Source organism: Sceloporus occidentalis, unplaced genomic scaffold (assembly GCF_023333645.1).
Source record: "Sceloporus occidentalis isolate IW3139 unplaced genomic scaffold, rSceOcc1.0.p SCAF_126, whole genome shotgun sequence".
Taxonomy (NCBI): domain Eukaryota; kingdom Metazoa; phylum Chordata; class Lepidosauria; order Squamata; family Phrynosomatidae; genus Sceloporus; species Sceloporus occidentalis.
Window position 1 is genome coordinate 888,494 of NW_028317106.1, and position 20,752 is coordinate 909,245.

The window sequence follows — 20,752 nt, forward strand, 5'->3', positions numbered from 1 at the left end:
AGCCATCTCACATCTCAAAGGCTCAGACCTCCTTTCCTCTAATCTTTTATTTGTCTCCGTGACGAACGGTTCCCTGAGAGCTCTATATATTGATCTGAAACTTTTACATTATAAACCACGGCCCCATCACCGGCGGTCGCTGTTACCGGCGGTGGGGGGGGGGGCGTTGTGTTTTTGGACGCGCTAGAATGGTGTTCATCGATAAAAATGAAGTGTGACGAATGACGTGAATAAATACACCAGCGCAACAGACCCCAACGGGGGCAATTGATGTATTCATTAAACCCGTGACCTGCGGTTCGCTCACCCGCCTGTCTCGGAGGAAGCGTCTCCAATTACTCGTCCTCTGGCATCCGAGCCGCCTGTCTCTTTATTAACCGTTGGTGGGTCGCGAGCGGCCGGCAGTCCCGATTTATAAAAGTTATACGAGCGGATTTCTGACTCAATCACCTCTCTGCGGACCAACACAACAGGATTAAAAGGGAGTGGATTAAGGGGTTGAAGAGATTGAATAAAGGCGGGGGGAGCTTTGAGCCGTCGCACCGAATCTGCAGAGACTACCTGGGAAAATGTAGACATCTCTTCCGGAGAGCTGGTCGGCTGTTTGGAGAGCGGTAATTGGGAGCGTTATTGGACACGGTGTCTTCAAGTTGTCCCCAAATAAGCCGTCTCATCTCCTCCAAACTGTCCCAAGCCGCACGTTCTCTGATCCTCCACGCAGTCTACAAACTCTCCGCGTCTCTTCTCCGAGAGGACCAGCGAGTGCTAAGAGAGGAGCAATCAACAGGAACATTTCAAAGGGCAAATTGGGATAATCCGGGCTGATTGCCAAACGTCTCCGAGAAACGCGCCGTCCGCTAAAACATTCTGATTTCCAACAACTCGACAAACAACCGACAAACAATCACCGGGGTTCTGGACAAAAACAAGATGGTAGATTGGAGCAATCAGCAGAACTTTACGTTGGTTGAGTGGCCCAGATTACATACAAACACAGACTCTTCCTGCAGACCGGCCCCCATTCGGCCCCCATCTAGTCTGCCCATTATTCCTGCTGTAAAGACTCAAACCTTAATCAGTCGTTGGGCTCGTCTTAGATTCAGGAGCCGTATGTCTATCCCACGCATGTTTAATAGCCTCACTGTATTACCCTCTACCACTTCTGCTGGGAGGCTGTTCCACTTATCTACCACCCTCTCAGGAAAGTAAAACTTCCTTCCATTCCATCTCAGCCTCTGACCCCACAGTTTTTTGTTTAAAAATGTCTCTTCTTTTCAAATAAAAGCCTTTACGCCCCTTTTGTTGGGTTTACATCTTTTATCTACCCGGATCTACGCATCTCGGGCTGCTGCGCTTAGTGAATAGGAATCGGGCTGTGATTTCTTGACTATCTCTAATATCTTCCATCTTTCTGTCACTCGGGGTTAATACGGAAATACTTTTATTATTTAGGGCTGAAGGAGGGCTCGTGGCCCCCAACATGGTGGTGCTAAAAATGCCGCCCCCTCCGGCTGAGAGTAGTGCGGGCACCAGGCTCGTGGGGCTAATTGGGGGATTAGCGGATCCTCGGCCGGGGGATTTGCATCATAAAGTCCCTGCTTCCTTTTTATGTCGTGAATGGAGGTCGGAGTCTGAATTTTAAACAATGAAACATCTGGCCTAATTGAAATGATTGGCGGGCGCAGCGCGTCCCCCTAATGCTCGCTCGTGCCGGGACGTGTTACGGTGACGCTACGCGGCCCATATGTTACGGTTATGCCTATATGGTAATAAATCGGGTGGTTTAACGCCTTCTGCCCCCAGCTCGCTGAGCAGAGAGCAGCTGTAAAGACCTGCCTTTAAATCACTTTTTATCATTTTTTTTTACCAATTGTGTGTCTTTTTAAAGCACGTCTTTAATATTCGGTTTCATTTCTTGCTCAGGAGCTGTTATAATGGTCCTACCACCTCAACTGGGAGGTTTCTTCGTGCATCATTTTATTTGTTGGGGGGGGGGAATCTTCCCTTTGTTTTAATTTTTGGAAGCAGAAAAGGGCAAAACGTTAAAAAAAAAAAAAAAAAAAATGTGTATAAATTATTGTGCATTGGGTGTTTAAAAAAAAAAAATTGAGATTTAGGATATTTGAACGAAAATCCATTTTTTCTTCTGTTGTAAATGTTTGGAAATATTCAGTATGTTCAATTAAGTGGATAATTATCCCATTTCTCTGTCCGCCTCGATCCATCAGCCTCCCTCTCCGGTTAGATCCTGTGATATTTGGATGCGGTAATTGCCCCTCTCGCCCCCCCTCCGCCGTCCCTGAATGAATGGGAGCTTCTCCTTCCATCGTGACATTTTAGCAGACGCGTCCTTCCAGTCTCCCGGCCGTTATCTCTTTGACAGCTTTTTGCTCATTGGCGCTGTTCAGCACGGACTTCCCATTGGGTGCCGGGAAATGAAGGGTCCCTGAAGGAGAGGGGAGGCAGGTGCCGGGGGTATTTGTGTCCCGTTCTAAAGATCCGGCAGATCGTATCAGAGCCGGGGGAATGGACAGACGGCGGAGAGCGACGGTGGCTCTCACACTGAATTTCCTCTCCCTCCTCTTCTCCATCACCGCCTTTAGCAGCAGCTACTGGTGCGAGGGAATCCGAAAAGTTCCCAAACCCTTCTGCACGGGGAAAGCCAGAGAGAAGCCGGCGTTCTGCATCCGCTTCAACAACACCGACTCCAACGGCAGCAGCAGCAACGTGGTTCAGTATACGTGGGAAACGGGCGACGATAAATTCATCGAGCGGCATTTTCACGCCGGAATATGGTACTCGTGCGAGGAGAACATCAGCGGAGACGGTGAGTGGGAATCGGATGCGTCGGTGGGGGGGGGGGGGTATAATAAAGACCCTTTTCTGGTCCCGTTTCGACGTGGAGCGGTCGGCCGGAACGGTTCTGCATCGTTTCTTAGAAGCCCACGAATTCTGGTCTGAGACCCGAAGCGTTGGTTATTGATACATAATATCTTTCCAATACACATGTTTTAGATATCGTGAAATTCTAATCATCTGAATGATTTATCTGCTCTCCATGACACGATATTTTTATTTTATTTATTATTATTATTTTATTTTTAGTAATTTTTTTTACCAAACCCCATATCTGAATTTGTTTTCCCGTTTTCTGTGTATTTATAAGTTTAGGTGCCCTGCGGGCTCCAGGTAGAGCTATTATACATTTAAAGGGTCCGTTCGGAGACATCCAGACAAGCGTCGCCACCAAACAGAAAAATGTACTCGTCATAGAGGAGAGTGAATGGGAAATCAGGTTTCTTACTGGTCACAGGTGGATGGGGGACTGGAAATTTCCAGCCACGACGCAGGGACTTGGTTGCCGATTAATGGTCATAAAACTGAGACTTTTGGTGCAAAATAAAGCACCCAAAAAAATTGTGGCTTCCATGCGAATAAACGAGGAGAAAATGTAATCCTGTACGAAGCGGGCATTGTTTTAATGATACTCTGAGCCTTTAACCCTTTGGTGCAACACATTAAATCAGCGTCGGACTGGTAGAAACGGTATGCCTTTTTTAACCCATGGAGTGCTGATTCCCAAGGATCAGTTTTGTCCCTCAGCAAACTAAGCGTGAAAGTGGATTTGCTGAGAGCGAGTGTTTTCAGCTCTCTAATTCCATTAAAGCGACGCGTTGAGACCCAAGTGCTTTCCTGGGATTAAGCTGAGTTAGTTAATATTTTGAAAATGACGCTGGGCTTTGGCATGCCTGGCAACCTGAGGGTTAACTCAATTCTTGGCGCTTTGGTGCCATCTCACTGATCCAGTTGGCATATACATATTTATTTTACGTTGTGCCAACACTTATGGTGGCCGGATGGATAGAAAGGAAAGGAATTGGGAACCATAAATTATTAAAATTACCGTCGCCTCTGGGGTGGGGGTCATTACACAGCCCCTTTATTAAATGTCACTGTTACATTGTATGTTATGATTAAGTGCCCACATATTCCATAGAGCTCTACAACGGCCCCATGTATTTAAATGAAGACATGACAAATCACCATGATGTTTACACTCAGTCAATACTTTATGATAATAAAATGCGTTCCGAAAACATTAAATAATCAGAAGTTTGGAGATATCTTCCGGTTTCTCTTTAAAGAGGAAAATGCCTGTTGAATAAATGATGCGAAAGCCGAGTCTGAGCTCCTCGCGTGTTTTCGTTAAGTAGCTGATAATAGTTGGAGGGGCTCTCAGAGGCAGGACCTCCCGGGGTATTTAAAAGAATCCAGATCATCCGATGAGGACAGCCAGACTGAGCCCGCTGGTCTTCTATAGAACCCATGGGCCACCAATTTCTAAAAGTTGAACTTACAGTAAAGGGTGTCTTGGGTTCCTATGGTGCAGCACATGGTAGGACAGGTATCTTCTAAGCATTGACGGGCTCCTCTGTCTGTGTTGTTCCACTTTGGCTGTGGTTGAGTTGTTATAAGATCTCCAAACTGTAACTATAGGGGTTACTTTTGTTTCTTTGGCCGGGAGTGGGAGGCTGGAGCTGGACTCCCCACCATAAGGCTGTAGAGTTGGACGATACAATGTTACACGTTTGTCCGTCTTCAAGTTCTTACTGAAAGGCTTCAGGGAAATTAATAAGTTGGCGCTTTTCATTTTCTGATCGTTTTTCCTACTTAAACGTCGGAATAATGGAGCTTTTATGTGCCTTTGCGTCTCGGTTTCATATAATTCATAGTGCGGGCCGTCGTAGCGTCCCACCATTTAGCAAAGGATTATAGACTTCGCTCTTGAAGAATTAGGGCACTTGGGAAATTCACTTGAAACCCCTGGAGCTGGTTATTGTATTCTTGTCTTTTAGGTTCTGTTTAGTGAGAAGACGCAGCATGATCCCTCACTGAAATCTACCTTTTCCAAAGGAGAAAAATCTATATATTGTTTGTTCGCCACGAAGCAGAACAATGGAATTGGGTCCAGCAGAATAATGTAATTAAGCGCGGCGTAGCTCTCGTCTCTCTGATACATAGTGGCCGCAGCGCAGAATATTAAAGCCACATAACAGTGAAATAAGAAAAAAAACATTGATTTTTTTAGAGTAATAAAAGAAAAATGCAATAAAAAGCACTTTTCCATAAACTCATGGATTTTGTAACTTTTTCAGAGCCAGGTTGCTCATAAATCTGTCTGCGACTGACTCCGCCATAGTGTTAACCGTTCAGCAGCTCCGGATGTAGAGAAGGTACCTGATCAGGAATGGTTAGAGGTCCCTCTCAGCAAGGAGTTGGTGTAGTAGGTCCATCCGCCCTTCCTCCCACTCACCTTCTTCATGTTCCTTGGGTTTAGGACTTTAGTTTTGGATTATATAACCGAGTGTCTGCTCGGCCCTGACCTGGTCAGACATCTGAATGGACTTGTTAAAGAGAACAGCTTTTGTTTTCTCCTGTTCCTGAACCCCATGTGCTGGTGTCATCCGTTGGTCTTATAGCGCATGTTTAATGCCCCTGCCTGTTGAGGTCACATGGAAGGGGCTGACCTCGCATTGTCTTCTGTTTTATGGAAAATGATCTTGTTACATAAATCATGTTCCTTCTAGAGACAAGCAATGAATCTCACAGCAAAGTTTTAGCGTTTTATGGGATGTGACACAATGCGCAATGTCGAATAAAGTGACATGAAACGGATATTCTGTCGTATAAAATGCCAAGTTGTGTCGCATCAAACGGGAAATCACCTTGTCGTTTTCTTCATTCAGTTTGTCAAACATATCAACCTCTTTATCGTGATTACAGGAACTATAATAAACTGCCACGGATGACATGTTTACCAAAAATTAATCATTCATGAGCCTAAAGTGTCGAGTTACAACACAAAAAACAATCAAGTTCCAGATTCTGTGAAAATTTTATTTATTTCGCCAACAGTGGCAACGTTTCGATCCTACTGGGATCTTTCTCAAGTCTAAAGTATCAAGTTATGGCTTCTAAGATATAAAGCCCTGATGCTGACCTAAACACCAATAAAACATCTATTGTATGTATAAGTTGTGAAAGTTATATGTCTACCCGGAAGAACAAATGGATCCTAATCCTAGAGTGTGAGGTTTGTAGACATGAGCGATTTTGTATTCCTTATCCTTAACACAGTCTCCGCAAGCAGTTTATGGACTTCGTTAGTGCTGACAAACCTTTAAAAGTGGAAACCCATTTGGCTAATCTGTAGAATCATGGGATTTCTTTTGTGGGCTTCTAAAAAGAACCATTGGGCTTCTTTTGTGGGCTTCTGAGAAGAACCATTGGGCTTCTTTGGTGGGCTTCTGAGAAGAACCATTGGTCTTCTTGGGTGGGCTTCTAAGTAGAATTATTGGGCTTCTTTGGTGGGCTTCTGAGAAGAACTATTGGGCTTCTTTGGTGGGCTTCTGAGAAGACCCATTGGACTTCTCACATGGAAGACCATCTAGATGAACAGTGATTTAGACTTGAATATGGTGTTATATTTTCTTGTAAAGAAGATATTGATACGTTCCCCGGTATGATGACAATGTGGCCTGTGTCCGTTCGATATGTGAGTGTGTAATGGCAGCCTGGATGGGCCACTCATTAAAGTGCACTAAGGGGGGGGGGCTAGCTTCAGGGTGTTTGGGGTGGACCCAGGCATCCAAAATACAAAGTTCTTAAATGTGACCTTAAATTTACAGATAACCCTGACACCTCGAGCTCTTTGAGTAACAAATATCGGGAAGAAAGAGAGGACATTTTTTTTTACCCTACCTTCATGCTCTGTTGTGTTTGTTTGTCAGTTGCTTAAACAAGGTACCTCTAATTGTAAATTAAATAGATTAGACATAATTATGGCTGCGGTGTAGATCTCTCCAGCTTGATAATTAAAATAATTAAACTCAGACATCCCTCCTTGTCTACACTCGTTATTTCTCCCTCCTTCCGTTCCTTGTGGGTCTCATTAACCAGCTCTTGATTGAAACTTCTTTGGAACAGGAATCTTGTTTTTCCGTTTTATTCCTATATATATATATATTGTTATATTCATATATTTTTATATATTCTGTTACCCACCGTGTGATCTGATCTTAGTTAAAGGAGAGAGCAAGGAGTGGACCGGCGGGATTAATGCACCTGTAGGCTTCGTGTGAACTTCATGGTTGAGAAGACCGGTTTTAATGCAAATTGTTTCTTTGTCTATAAATTTCTGCTCAAAATGCAAATTGGGGATGTAGATGAGAAGAAGCCTCGCGTGCGTTTCAGAAAGCTATGAATGTGCGCATCCTTGAAACGGCCATAAATATGACTAAAATAAACAGGGAGAGAGAGGGAGAGAGAGAGAGGGAGAGGGAGAGAGAGAGGGAGAGGGAGAGAGAGAGAGAGAGCGGTTGGGTAAAGGACAGGTTTCTGGAGCAGATGGTGGCACGCGGTGAAACCACAGGAGATACGTTGTGCCGGAAACACCGCTCGCTGCGCCTTCTGCTCTTTGTAGATTAAATAAAATGAGTCAGGTTTAGCGTATTGGTGCACAGAAGGGGTCACTGTTTAGGATGAGCGCTTGCCTTGACCTGGACTAGCCCCACATGGCCATCTTTTGACATCAGCACAGTTAGCACTTTACAGCTGCTGTAAAACGCCCTGCCATACGCAGCCCCCCATACGGTCTCTGCCAGTCCATTCGTAAAGGTTGTCAGGATCTCCTCGCATGAGCGCGGCTGATGTTTTTGATTGTGATCAGCACCTTCGTATGGAGACGCTCTAATGTGTGCCTGAAAAATCACAAGGTGTCACAAACATGGCTGCCGGGTCGTCTGCGTTTCACAATCCACTCCGGTATGTCATAGAATTCATACACGCCATTGGCACATACAGTGTTGTAGGGCTGGGTGTGTGCGCATGAATGTAATGCTCAGCGAGCCATATTGGGAATCCATAGGATCCCATTGTACAACGCTGTGGAATATGATGGCGCTATATTAAACAATAATAATAATCTGGCACCAGCAATATTCAGGTAAGTATAACTTTTTATCACAATGTGTGCATGTATGTGTGTGTACATATGTGTGTGTGTGTACATGGGTGTGTGTGTGTGTGTACATGTGTGTGTGTGTGTACATGTATGTGTGTGTGTATGTATGTGTGTGTGTACATGTATGTGTGTGTGTGTGTGCCTACATGTATGCGTGTATCATATATATATCACACTTTCTTCAGGGTGACGAGTTCCTCATTCTGTTTAAATATTAATTCATCTACATTCATAGAAGCGGAGTAACGAGGGGCCCCGGCTCTGTTACTTTATGTCAATTGCGCATCAAGTAGCAAGTGCATCTCCTGAGGGTGCCTTGCTATCCCTGACCGAGGGCCCCCCGTTATGATGTCATCAATGACCTCAAATTCCAAATAATAATTTGCTTAAAAAATATAATCTGCTGAAAGCACAAATAATTTTATGAGATGAATCTATGTGTAACAACGCAGTTTAGGTCAAAGTGCTTCCGGCCGGCAGTACAGCAATATATATATATGGTAAAATAAATACAAGTTTCATTAAAAATAGTGTTTTGTCGCGTATGCATGACCATGTGCCGTGTTTGCCGATGAGATCTGCAATATCCTCCTGAGAATGAAGCGACCTTTGGAAATCGTGCCCCGGAGGGTCTGTTTGCCAAGAGAATCGCAGGACTGGCAATAATATCAGGGAAATTGTTATATGAAACGCGGGGCTTTGTTAAATAAAGACTGTAAAATGCTTCATTACAGGGGGGCTATTTAATGCATAGTATTTGCTATTCTATCGGAAAAAAGCCTTGCGGGCACTCTGCGTTATCCTCGTGTGCAGATACCATGCCACCCAAATTTATGTTTTATTTGAATGCATATTTTATATTTTATACAAAAAGATCTTTTCTGCATTTCTAACGTAATTGTGTTTTTCAGGCGAAAAGTGTCGGAGTTTCATCGCGCTGACGCCCCCCGCGGATCGAGGTAAATCATTCTATTTTGACATTTTATCGCTGGATACACATTGGGGTGAAATTCATTGTATTTCTTAGTTATATTTGCTTACTGCTTGTGTAACCCTTAAGCTGCTGAATGGAAATATTTGCTGATAACTGGCTTTTTAGATAAACTTGGGTTTATTCGGTGGTCGTTTACAAAGTCCAGGTTTTAGTATTAAGCTCATAAAAAATGATCTGGATCTGGCTTGAGTTTAGCTCGGTATTTTCTCTGGATTCAGTCCCAGTTGACTTTATTAAAAGGAGTCAACCCGAGAAGTTCTACCAAACACGGCCCAGGGGCCGTTAGTATTGGTTACATTGACCACCAACCAGCTTGAAGTGGCTGGTGTTCCTACCCACGAAAAGAGTATGCAATGGTCAGGTTTTTACCCTAAAATGATCCCACCTCGTGTCATCTCCATGTTTTGGAGACCGATACGTAAAGATAAAGCCACTTTTACCGCTTTGCGGAGCCGGGTTAACGCTCTTTTCACGCCCTCGCTGGTGGTTTTGGCAAATACTTCACAAAAACAAAGTTGGAATCAAAATCCAGGTCTATTACAAGGTGAACTTATCCCCGTACAATAATATATTAAACAAATAAAGAGGAGCCGGGTGCCCCCCGGGAATCATAGACCAACCAAGCCTTATATCGGATCCACCGCAGAGCGGTAGCTGAAACATTGTGTCCGAAGATACAAAATCTGATGAAAGAATAAAAAATGTGGGAATCTCATGGTTAATTTCAATTTCCAAAAGGAATAAATGAGTTTATCAGAGCCGCCTTACCTGTAGGGCGATGCGTTTGCACGCGGGCTCCGTATAAATGATTTATCCTTTTATTATTGCCAGTTTGGAGCGGCGGTTTACGTTCGCCGAGCTCCAGCTGAAATACCATACAGGGATGAGTCAAGCTCCCGGGATATGTTTGTTTAATAAAAAGGATTAAGGAGACATAGCTTAGCTTTGTAACATATCATTTCAGTACCATGGTACAGATTCGCTCATCACAGCAGCCTGGATCTCATCAGCGCCCAAAATAAGGGCCAATCGGTGGGGTATTTTTTTTTTTATCGAGAACGGTTACTGTAGGTTTCTTTGTAACATTTTGTATCTGGGATGCACTAACAGCCAAATCAATAACCCCCCCCCCCCCCCGATGCAGTAAGATTTCTGTACGTGTTTTCTCTCTGTAAATAAAACCGGGAGTGGAAAATTTCCATCGCGGAAAGAGGATAAAAGGCACACAAAAGGTTAAATGGAAATGTAGCCCTATATTGATAGACAGCAAATAGCATAATCATGGCTCGTAGGTCTCTCGCTGGAACATCCATCTTTCTGTGTATTAGTTTTTGCCGGTCTTGGGAGCGTGACGAGCCCTCGGAGGTAACGAAAAGCGCCCGTGTGATTCGTCTTCATTGACAGATCGCGCGGCGGTTTCTATCGCGGATCCATCCAACTATTCATCTTATTCTGGGAATAAATAAGGCGCCTTATGAACCTCCACCTCGGCTAAAACCAGATACTTTCATACAATGCTTCCATAAGAAAACTCCTCGGTCTCCTTGACAGTCGTCTCTGATGACCTTCAACCTCAAAACCTCCATGTTTTGGGACCTCGCTCGTCGTTCGTCACACAAGGTTGGCCGGTTTGCGAGGGAAGTGTGGAGCTTTAGCCGCTACTTTATGGTGGGTCATGAAACACGGCTCGGTTGGCCTGGGGGGTCACATGTCTCCTCTATCTAGTGTATAGATTGTGATACGTTGACTTTTTTGGCCTGTGTTCTAATTCCAACTTTTCACCAAGAGTTTGATTTGGACATCCATGGCGATTGATTAAGATAACATTGACCTCAAACGTAGGTCCTGGAAGTGGCTCCTGACCCCAACTTCAGACAGACGCTTACTTTTATTTTTGATGCATTTTAAGAATCAATGGATAATCCTTCTGATTATGCCAAGTTTTGCAAAGATCTGTCCGGCACAGTTGGTTATTCTGATTTTTGATGGTGACCAACATTAAAAAAAAAAAAAAAAAAAAAGACCCAGGGAAAAAAATGAATTCCTTCTTCTTGCCGCTGCACAAAATCCACGAATTATCTTTGAAACAAGGGAAGGAAGCCGAGAATGGCTACGCAGAGCCCATGTAAAATAACCCACCTGACAAGCCTGTAAGTGATGACATTACGGGCAGATCGATAAGAGGTAAAAGGTCTGATCGATACCTTCCCTTTCCATAAGCGCATAGAGATTCGCCCTCGCCGCAGGATCAGCGAGGGAATGAATGCCCTTAGAGCTCGCTCTGCTACAATTAACGTTACAGAACGTCTGGACGTTCTAGATCACGACGAACAATCTAATGTTCAAACTATAGAGCAGCGCTCGGCAACGCCAAGCTTACCCTGGCTCTCATCTGGTATTTAGGGGTTTAAACCCAAAGGCAGTTATTTTATAACCTGCTACTGGGATTTCACCCCATCGTCAAAACCTAAACTCTAAAAATCTCACCAAGGTTACAATGTAACATCAACTCAATTCTCCCGAGCTTTCCTTATTCCCTAAACCCGATGGAGACGTTTATTGTGGGTTACAGCTTAACGGCACTAACCTCGGAGCCTGATTATTTACTTGCTACACATTTGTTATTAATAAAAGGCTTTATGGAGATCAAATAAAATAACGTCAAGGAAGATGTTGTTGAGAAGGACAACCGAGGGCAGTAACGGCCTGGAATATTGCGGTATCTCAAGATATATTGAGGAACACAAATGTTCTTTATGCCAGACTCAGAGCCAAGCTCAATTTTTTATTTTTATTTTTTAAAAATCAGCTATCCAATGTATTTTCTCCGACCCATATTTAATATATCTTCCGTAAATGAAAATAAGAGCGTTGGAAATGATAAATGAACGGATCAGCGCCTTGGCACGCGGGGCGCCCGGACTGATAAAATGATACTCTGTTACTATTAATAAATGTGTCATTTCCTGGCCAGAGAATTAGTATCCCTGCTCGGGTAAGAACAAGAAAAAAAAAATTAAATTAAAAAAGGCTGAGTTTGTTCGCCACCTAATGGCTGTAAAAAAAAAAAAAAAAAGTCTAATAGGGCGAATTTCAAAAACTTTTCTAAATGTTTTCATGAATCTTTTGAGCTTTTTAAAGTCTATTATTGCATCGCTCTTCTGGCTATTATAGGCAAAAGACCATTTGTCCAACTAGCCCCAGAATCACTTTTTATATTATAACCCTGATAGCCTTATACAGCGGTGGATTTGGGTTGTAGACCTTTGGCGGTTTAACCTCTACAGGGTTATCTGAACTTCACTGATGAAGCCCCGTGAAGGCCAAACCGTATTGTCTGGGGCATGGAATACATACAGAGAAGCATTGGCTGCTTCGGGCTGAGTTGCCGTCAGGGATGTCTTTTACCAAGCGTCTTCTTGGTGTGGTGCCTGGTTGCGGTTGGAATAGTTTCTTTTGTATCCATTAGCATCGGGAAGCAGAGGTTGACAGTTTCATGGCTCTTTGTGTCTCACCCTTAACACATGGAAGCAAATCACACCACGTGCAACTTTATTACATGGAAACGCTAAGAGCGTTCTATTTCCAATAAATGAATTAGTAATCCCATCTAGCTTCCCACGTTGCGCAAGAATCACTGAAATTTATGGGGAAAAAAGCCTGGAACAAACGTGTGAGGGGTGCAAACCGTCCTCATGTACGTCGGAGAGCCGTGTCCAGGATTCTCGGGGAGCGACGGCATTGATTGCTCTGAGAGGCCTTTTTCTAAATGACGAATGCATTCTGATTGAATATGCACCTTGGCTATTCACTAAAATGGAATTGGTGGACCCTCAGGCATCCATGTTGAATTACAGAAAGCCATTTAGAACCATACAACATTAGCAGAACCGTCCAAGAACCTGATTGTAATAACTTCTTGTGCCCGGCCTTTTATGACATTGTTGTCCAGCACCCAACTTGGGTCAACTTGATGGCGCCACGGCAGGTGGGATTTAGCGCAGCAGTAGACCGGCTTTGGCGCACAAAGGGTTTGCAGATAATGGCTTCCGAGATCCCATCCAGCCAAAGCGAATCAGATTTTCATGTCATGATACTGATGAATCCCTGATCCGCTGTCATCTTTCCCAGGCGTATAAATCATATCCCACTTTGTAGACCCATCTGTCTCCGCAGGTGTCCTATGGCTGTCTATCGTAGCCGAAGTGCTGTATATCACTTTGTTACTGACCGGCGTAAGCCTCATGTCGGTGGAAGTCTGCTACTACACATCGGTCATTGATGGGTTAAAGCTGAATGCGTTTGCAGCTATTTTCACTGTGTTATCAGGTAAAGCATTCCGTTCCTATACATGATACCACGTCAATGTACATCAACGGGTAAAACTGCTAAACACATGTCCTGTTTTAGGTTCTTTAATCATCTTGAGCTAAATCGAACCGATTATCCAACCCAGGCGTGGGAGAGACAGATCCCTTTCTCTGCACATATCATATATCATATAATGCATGTAATCTACATTAGAGGGCATCAGTCACGCAACCACTTTATATAGAGACATGCCCAGCCTCAGCTGGTGAAGGGTTAACCCGTAAGTCATGCCGTTTCTTGTCCTGGTAACAGTGCTGCCACCTTCAGGTCACAGAGGGAATTACACCATACTATTGTATCATTATTGTATGATAATTGTGTGATTATTGTGAACACGTGAATAATGCGTGTTAAGTATGTCCCTGTGCTTTACCTTGGGACAGGTCTGCTTGGCATGGTCGCACACATGATGTACACCACCGTATTCCAAATGACGGTCAATCTCGGTCCGGAAGACTGGAGACCTCAGAACTGGGACTACGGCTGGTCTTACTGGTAGGTGTTCCTGTATCTTCTAAACCAACGCGTGAAGGTGCCGTTCCACTGACAATAACTGCTCTCTATTAGGTTTAGCAAGTACCTTTTCACATATGTCTTTAGAATAGCCTATCAGAGCCTACATTTGTGTCACATGACAATTAAAGTGTTCCCAGTAAAAATAAATGGATAGTAAGAATAATTTTCAAGAATGGTTTGGGGATTCAGCTGAACTCCGTATGATATTCTTAATGCTGCATTTAGTTTGAAAAGGGCTACATTTAGCAGAGTAACCAATAGTTGACGGGAGGCAGCTTTGCTTCTCACATGAAGTAGTCTCATGGCTGGCAGGTGGGTGTCTCGGTTATTGGTTAGTAGCCTGAGAAGGGGCAGAATATTCGTGGCTGGCGGGTGGCTTATACACAAAATCTGTGGCAGAGAGAATTGGTGGCAGAGAGTAGTGAGGTTTCCTGACAGATGTGAAATCAGCGGCAAATAATTGTTTGGTTTAAAGGAAAGGTCATGTGAGTTTTACACGAAATATCAGCTGTAGCTGGGCAGAAAATGTTACCTGAGAAAGAACCGGATGGAAGCCACCGGAACGTCAACGGCAGAAGCAGGTTTCTAATTTCAGAACACTTGGAAGCCATCACCCAAGCCTACTTGCCCCGGTGGATCATTCAGTCATTTCCAACATTCAAGTAACATTAACAATGCTGTATCAAGAAGACGTCTAAAGCGCTTTCCTACCCCAGAATGGGAATGAGGATTTTCTTGGCGGTTGTAACGTTTGCAGCATAGTCCGTGAAATAATTGATCGTCAAACACAAGAGGGGAGCTTTTTTTCCATAAGAAGTCTCTCAAACGCACAGAGCGAAGGAGATTAAAACATCGGCTTCCGACCGATCAGAAAACGGCGTTCAAGAACCCAGCAAGTGCCCGACGTTCATCGATAACCCGCGCTCGGCGTTCTTTATAGTAACTGAGTTCACCAAACCCACCGTACAGCGCTACAGAATAAGATAGCGCCATATAAATCCATAAAGAATAATAACTTGGTTATGATCATTGAGTGAATTTGAAAACAAGCGTGGAATTCCTACCAAGCTCGCTGGAAGCCGGTAGGTCTCCGTAGCCTAAATACTTAACCCCCGGTGGGTATTTGGTTTAAATATAGATGATTTTAGGATCAAACTCATGGCCCTTAATGAATATTTTTGTCTCCTTTTAGATCCTTTTTTTATGTGTTTTATGTGTCATCTCCTCCCCGCAGCCTGGCGTGGGGCTCGTTCACCTGCTGCATGGCCGCGTCGGTGACCACGATCAACAGATACACGAAGACCATTTTAGAATTCAAGCAAAGGAAACGGAACCTGGAGAGAAGTTTACAGAACAAACAAAAAGTTTCGGATCAAGACGTTTCGCAGCCGGTGTGGGACGTTTATATCAACGCCGTTCAGGGTAACCGAGAAGGCTTCGTGGATTTACCCGTCACCGGACAAACGCCATCGCCGTACGGCAACGCCAACAGCTTTCCATACACACAACGCGACGAATACTGCTAGGGTTTTTCATTTATATGATTTTATTCTGCGAGTTATATACATTTTTTTAAATAAATTCTAATAAAAGGCATTGCTGTGCAGCTTGTGTTCTTTCTAACATTCGGCAAACCCTATAAAAAGATACTACACGGTGCTTCGTACAGCAGGGTGACCTCTAACCGAGGGCGCTTCTGTAAAATGCAGTCAGCCGGTTACCTTGGGATTCCTCTAAATCCTGGTTATCAACTACAACTCCCAGGATCCCGGATAATGGGGATTGCAGTTCATCTTTCTACGCGGAGTTTTGTTTCAGTACCGAGAACACTTTGTTACAATGCAACGATGACAATAACGGATTAACTGAACGTTACTTTGTTTCCATAACTTATATATTTACTGAATCCACAGGCGGACTGTACCACTGTGAAAACTGTGACCCCCCCGCATCCACCTAACTACCACCAGCACCCCTATCATCCCAGCGCCGTACGCAGTCACCTGATTGGACTATATTGTAAGGCCGGCACTGGACATTGGGTTGGAATATATATATATATATCTATGTATACATCTATCTCTATATATATCTATGTATAGGATTCGTTGTAGGATGCAAATTGTTTAGGGGTTTACTGTTTGGGAAATGGGAGTTATAATTCAGATAGCATACAGCGGGTGTGAGATATAAAGAGGGTTTGTTTTTTAGATTTTTCTAGTATATTTTTATGGATTATAATATATTATTATAAATTATATATATTTTATTTTATTAAGGGCCGGTATTATCTCCCGTCAATATATATTCGATTTCTACCGTATTAAACATATATAGTGAGCTGGTCATTCACTTCTCTTCCTCCACAAAGTGTCTTTCTTTCACTCCGGTGGCGACCACCGCAAAAAACAGCTCAGGGAGGAAGGTCCGGACGTAAAGTGCCGCCTTGGCGATGGGATTTGCCATGAAGACCTCCTGCTTCCTCCTGCTCACCGTGCGCAGGACCTCCTCAGCCACCTCCACCGGGTGCACGCCGTACGACAGCTTTCTGAAAAAGACTTTGAAGGAGAGAGAGAATTATTACATTTTCTTTCGCATCCAGATTTTCAGTATACAGTCCGACTTTAACATAGAAACAAAGAATTTCAGACCCAGCGGCCCCCGTCTAGTCGCCCGTTTCTCCCGCTGTAAAGACAGGAGAAAGTCGAGGAAAAGTTGGAATTGGTGGTCAGGATGTGCGCAGTCACCCTGATGTCATAGGCAGTCACATGACCTGACTGTCGCAAATAAAGACTAGAAACTCATTTGCGGGAAATATTTATTTTCTGCTACTTCCTCCAGTTTCTGAGATACGGGACAGGCGGAAAGCCGGGGGTCAGTGCCGCTGATCAGTCTTAACAATAAAGCTCAGCGCTTGGAATTGGGAAGGTCTCAGCTGGACCTCCGAAGTCTCCCAAGCCTTTCTGATTTCATCCACGTCGGCCCCTAAGCGCATCCTCCAATGCAAGAAGTGTGAACGGCGAGCCGGTAATCGGATAACAGACCAAAGCATTACGCAAAAATACCTTCCTTTCCAAACAAGTTCGGCGCTCTGCCGTCTCGTTAATCAGGATACCGGTGCCAAGGACCGGCCACAAACACCGGCCAGGACTGTGCGTCACAAGCCTCTGTGCCCACGAGATACGCCGACGGCTCGGCCGACGCAAAGCTTTGTTCTGGGGTTGGAGAACATCTCGTCCAGAGCAAGGATTCCGTTTACGCATTCCCTTCGGATCTCACCATTCCTGAGGCTTTACTCAGTCGGCTGGCGTATAAACCGAGCGCGTCTCGGAAGATTCAGAGCCCGACTCTGCCACGCGGGTTAATGAAACGTCTGGAACGGCGGAGGGAGCGGCTGACATACGAGCCGATTCCAGACATAATATACAAAGTAAATACAGAGCGCCCGACGTCAGCCAGCGGCTTCTATTCTGGTTTTATGGCACTCAGGACCTGGTCTGCTCTTATTTTACTGGTTACAGTTACTCCATCGCTAAATGGGGGTTTAGTCTGGACCATGAACCCCCCCCCATATTTCAAACAGACATATATAAAACAATAAACAATAATAATAAATAATAATAATAAACGTCAATCCAAGTGCAGCCGAGTCCTTCTAGCTGTCAATGGACCACAACTGAGTGGACAGATATTAGTAAAGGATGATGAGAGTTGTAGTGTAACTGCTGAAGGACAGTATGATAACACCAGTTTAGAACGGATAATATGCAGACTTCAAAGCCACAGGACAAAAAAATATTCATGAACTGGATAAGCCGAAGAACCCTAATCATAGAAACATAGAATCTGCCCCATCCGGCCCCCGTCTAGTCGCCGACTGTAAAGACTCAAACCTTAATCAGTCGTTGATCTCGTCTTAGATTCAGGAGCCGTATGTCTATCCCACGCGTGTTTAATACCCTCACTGTATTACCCTCTACCACTTCTGCTGGAAGGCTGCTCCACTTATCCACCACCCTCTCGGTGAAGTAAAAACTTCCTTACATTCCATCTAAACCATATCTCCAGCCAGACGCAGAGAAGGGGTTCTGGACTCGTGACGGAGAAGACTTACATTTCCAGATGGAGGCCTCCCAGTTTCCAGGCTGGGGTTGGTCGTGGTAGGAACGGATAAACGTGGGACTCACGGTGCTCACAAAAACATCAAACTCCTCCACTTCCGCGCGGAGACAGTCGAAAAAGCCCTGGATGGCGTGTTTAGAAGCTGCGTCTACCGAGAGAAGCAAACAGATACAATGTTACAAAGGGGGGCACAGTAAAGGATCATAGCGGACCCTTCCTTGATGATCAGCGTGTTTGAGGAGATTCAAAGCCTTTAATAAATGGCGCTAGATGACGATTACCCCCCCTGATTTCGGCCTCCTGCCCCACCAGACGGCACTTTATTAATTCCCATACATAACGGACCCACCTTCATTCATAACACCGCCAGACCCCGCTGCATGTTGAATGGAGTTTCCTTTACGGTAATTTCACGGCGGATTAGATGGTGGGGCATAACATCTCCGCCTGGATATTTATTCAAGCAAAGCATCTCCTAGAAACATTGTATCCTTTGGAAGAGGCGTGGGGAGCCGTGGGCTAATTCAGAAATATCCACTAGGTGGCAGCATTGGACAGCATCAGTCCTCATGACATCCAGTAAGAAGGGTTAATTTCGGGCCGTTTAAATACCACAAATTAACCAGATACAAGGAAACATTTCATTTTGCTTGAGTTCTATGCTCCATATTGTTACATTGTTGGAATTTGCACCTAAAAGGAAATTCCCAAAAACGCTGTTACTCACATGCAGCACGAAACGGGACGCCCAGCTTCCCCTGGATGGTGTTCACCAGAACAATCTGACCTGTTCTGCGGGAAACCATATGGGGCAAAATAGCTGCGAAAAGAATTGTGAATTCAGAGTCAAGTTTACAAATCCCATCACTGCACGAACGAGACGGACAACAAAATGTGCAGGACTCTAACTCCCAGTATCCATGAACATACATAAGAGAGACACTACGCAGCTATTTTTAGTGAAGCAGTAATCCCACCCAAGGAGCTTCTCATTCCCGCCCCCGAGGTTCTCAGTTTGACCCTGGTGCTGCTTATAGAAAAGTACTTCACGGAAGGCCTGGGCTTCAGCAAACGTATCTGTCATGGCGTCCCAAAAATCCCCATTCAGGGGCAGCGAAACCTTAATTCTGTGGCTAACTTACAGATATATATATAGATTGCTGCAGTTATTTATAAAACGGAATGCCGAGTACCTTTTATTAAGGTTATAGGACCAAAATAATTTGCGTCCATGATCCTCTTGTCCAGTTCCAACGTGACGCTGTGAGCCGGCCCTTTAATTTTCATGCTGGCGTTGTTGATGAGCACATCCACGCATCCGTAACAATCCAGAATCTCCTTCCCTACGGCCTGAATGTTGCTCATGTCACCAATATCCAGAAAGACAAGTTTGGGTGTAAACGTCTAGAAAAGAGAAAAAATCAGTCTACAAATTATACATCGAAACTGAAAACTCAGTGGGAAGTGAACCTTATTTTATTAAATGTTCTACCCAGGTGAGCAGCGATGAATATTCCGCACACTTCATATAAATGTACATTAATTTATTAGTGGAATATCATTTTCTCATCTTATATTTAATTTAGGGACCCTGGCATTTGCATGTGGTCACTTCCTAGGACTGTGGGATTCCCTGGCTTCTCTGCTCCTCTGGGGTGGGGCTAAATGCTGTTGTGGGGCATGGCTAGTATTAAGACACACCCACTTGCTGTTCAGCACCTCTATATAATTGTTACTTTAGACAACCCTGCCTTTAATGTACAGAAGCATAAACGTGTACTTACCACGCTGGGGTCTGCCACACTAATTAAAGCGTCGTGTAAAGCTTCCAGCTTCTCCCAGGTCCTGCCGCACAGAACCAGCCGGGCCCCAGCCGCATGGAACACCCTGGAGCACTCTGAGGAGACGAGGCGCATGCGCTAATCAGATGGCTGCATTTAAACCGAGCCAGCAGAGGGAGCCAGACTCCAGATTTTCTAGGACGATAATGATCTCTGCTCCCTACCAATTGTTGTTATTCCCAATTGGTTTATATAGCTCCATCATATTCAGTGGCGCTGTACAACTGCATTGCAATAAGTAGTGGAATATCTGGATCATAATACCCCAGCAGCATATAAAATCTATAGGATTTACTGTAAAGCAGGGGGGGGCACAGAGGGCTCTGGGGTAGGAGATTTTACCTTTTCCAAGTCCTGAAACGGCATCCGTGATCACGACCACTTTATTCTTCACGGCCGCTCGGGACATTAACCTCACCACTTCCCGGTAAATGAATACAATGCCGCTGATTCCCAGGATAAGCAGGGGGAAGATAAGGAACGTTAGGAACCCCATGGCCTCCTCGCTAAGAAAGAACAAAAACGGGCGTAAAAACAGAGGAATTGGTAAAATGTCTCCAATCTCCCTTCCCAACTGTTTCGTGGGGCATACGTGGCAAAGGGTCAAGTAACGTCCCGGCAATCGCTCAAACCTCTCAAATATATAAACATGGCGTTTTCTTTCTTCAGTTGAAACAAACTGTTTTTTGAGTCATTAAGTAAAAAGTAGCGTTGCGGTTATACGTTTTTATAACGGCTGATCTCAGAGTTTCCAACCAAAGCCCCGTTTCTTTCTACTTCTTCTCTGCCTCCACTACTGACCCCCCAGCAGATAACGGCGCACACGGCAGGGAAGAGGTTAAACACGCAGGAGTTTTACACGGTATTTAAACCCAGAGAGAGCGT

The 20,752-nt window shown here is 44.5% G+C and overlaps 2 protein-coding genes across 2 annotated transcripts; one reads left to right on the forward strand and one right to left on the reverse strand.

Moving 5' to 3' along the window:
- The first annotated feature begins 2,526 nt into the window (after nt 1-2,526).
- Nucleotides 2,527-15,430, forward strand: LOC149281910 (germ cell-specific gene 1-like protein). The gene is made up of 5 exons (XM_089498817.1): nt 2,527-2,827; nt 8,935-8,982; nt 13,194-13,346; nt 13,772-13,883; nt 15,139-15,430. Exons 1-5 carry the CDS (start codon nt 2,527-2,529, stop codon nt 15,428-15,430), a joined length of 906 nt encoding a protein of 301 aa, XP_089354943.1.
- Nucleotides 15,431-16,253: 823 nt separating this feature from the next.
- On the reverse strand, nt 16,254-20,363 carry LOC149281911 (dehydrogenase/reductase SDR family member 7C). Its single transcript, XM_089498884.1, has 6 exons — nt 20,210-20,363; nt 19,811-19,923; nt 19,220-19,430; nt 18,754-18,846; nt 18,019-18,174; nt 16,254-16,462 (listed from the first exon to the last, which is right to left on the reverse strand). Exons 1-6 carry the CDS (start codon nt 20,361-20,363, stop codon nt 16,254-16,256), a joined length of 936 nt encoding a protein of 311 aa, XP_089355010.1.
- Nucleotides 20,364-20,752: the final 389 nt, after the last annotated feature.